The sequence below is a fragment of the Tupaia chinensis genome, unplaced genomic scaffold, assembly GCF_000334495.1.
Source record: "Tupaia chinensis unplaced genomic scaffold, TupChi_1.0 Scaffold000201_1, whole genome shotgun sequence".
In the NCBI taxonomy this organism is placed as follows: Eukaryota; Metazoa; Chordata; class Mammalia; order Scandentia; family Tupaiidae; genus Tupaia; species Tupaia belangeri.
The window spans coordinates 2,984,449-2,985,355 of record NW_006159676.1 but is presented as its reverse complement, the minus strand read 5'-3'; the positions used below and the strand labels follow the sequence as shown (position 1 = coordinate 2,985,355).

General features: G+C 65.0%; 1 protein-coding gene across 1 annotated transcript in view; it reads right to left on the bottom strand.

Annotated features, from left to right (window-relative positions):
* The window catches only part of ANO8 (anoctamin 8), a 14,756-nt gene extending 14,056 nt beyond the window's left edge, over window positions 1–700 (bottom strand). Inside the window, 1 exon segment of the mRNA XM_027771285.1 lies at window positions 567–700. Within this exon segment, the coding sequence (XP_027627086.1) occupies window positions 567–672 (106 nt within the window). The 5' untranslated portion in view covers window positions 673–700.
* Window positions 701–907: the final 207 nt, after the last annotated feature.

The following is a 907-nucleotide window of genomic DNA, read 5'->3' as shown; positions in this document are numbered from 1 at the left end:
CCCCCAAGGCCCTCCCTTACAAATCTTACTCATTCTAGAGGCCCGGCTCCGCCTCCAAAACCACAATCCATAGAGCGCCTCACTAGCAACCCTGAGCGCTTCCCATTATGACAGAGCGTCCTAACAGCAGCCCTGTGAGTTGGGTGGGGTTCTTACCCCCATTTCACAGGTGAGGAAACTGAGGCCCAGAGCGTTTAAGTCACTCTCCCAAGGTCATAGAGCCAAGCTGGGATTCGAACCCAGGACCCTGTGATTCGGAATACTCCGCAGAGAGGCTTTCTCAAGCACATCCCTGTCCCACTGCGATCCGGTAGACCCAGAGTGATGGGGCGCTGAACCCCAGGCCCAGGCTCTCGGAGGGGCGTGTCCCCATCTCTGCGCTGGGACCCCAGCCTGCTGCACCGTGCCAGCCCCGCCCGCCGGGCCGCAGCCGCAATGCCGGGAGGAGCCGGCCCCTCGGTGAGACTCCAGGCCCAGGAGGTTTGACCCCAATCCTCTTCTCCGTCCAGCCTACGAGCGCATCAAGGCACCTGCAACCCTCTCGGGTCCAGCCGCTGCACACATACCCAAAACTCCGGATGCCGGAGCTGCAGGCTCGCCCTCCGGCGGGGGCCTCTTGCCACGCTCGCCCTCCAGGGACGTGCCCCCGGCGCCGGAGGCAGCCTCGGCCATGACGAAGATCGGTCAGGTCAGGGGCTACACGCGGGTTGGCGCGCGGGAGGAGGAGACAAGGCCCGCGCCCGCCCGCGCCGACCGCCGTCCTCGCGCGCCTGAGCGCTGCTTCTCGTCCCCGCCCGAGCCGAACCTAGATTCTCCTTCCCAGCGCGCGTCACATTTTGGTTCTCGTCCCAGCCCGCCCGCCTCACTCTCTGGTTCTTGTCCCCGCCCGTGTTGTTTTTCTGGGGTT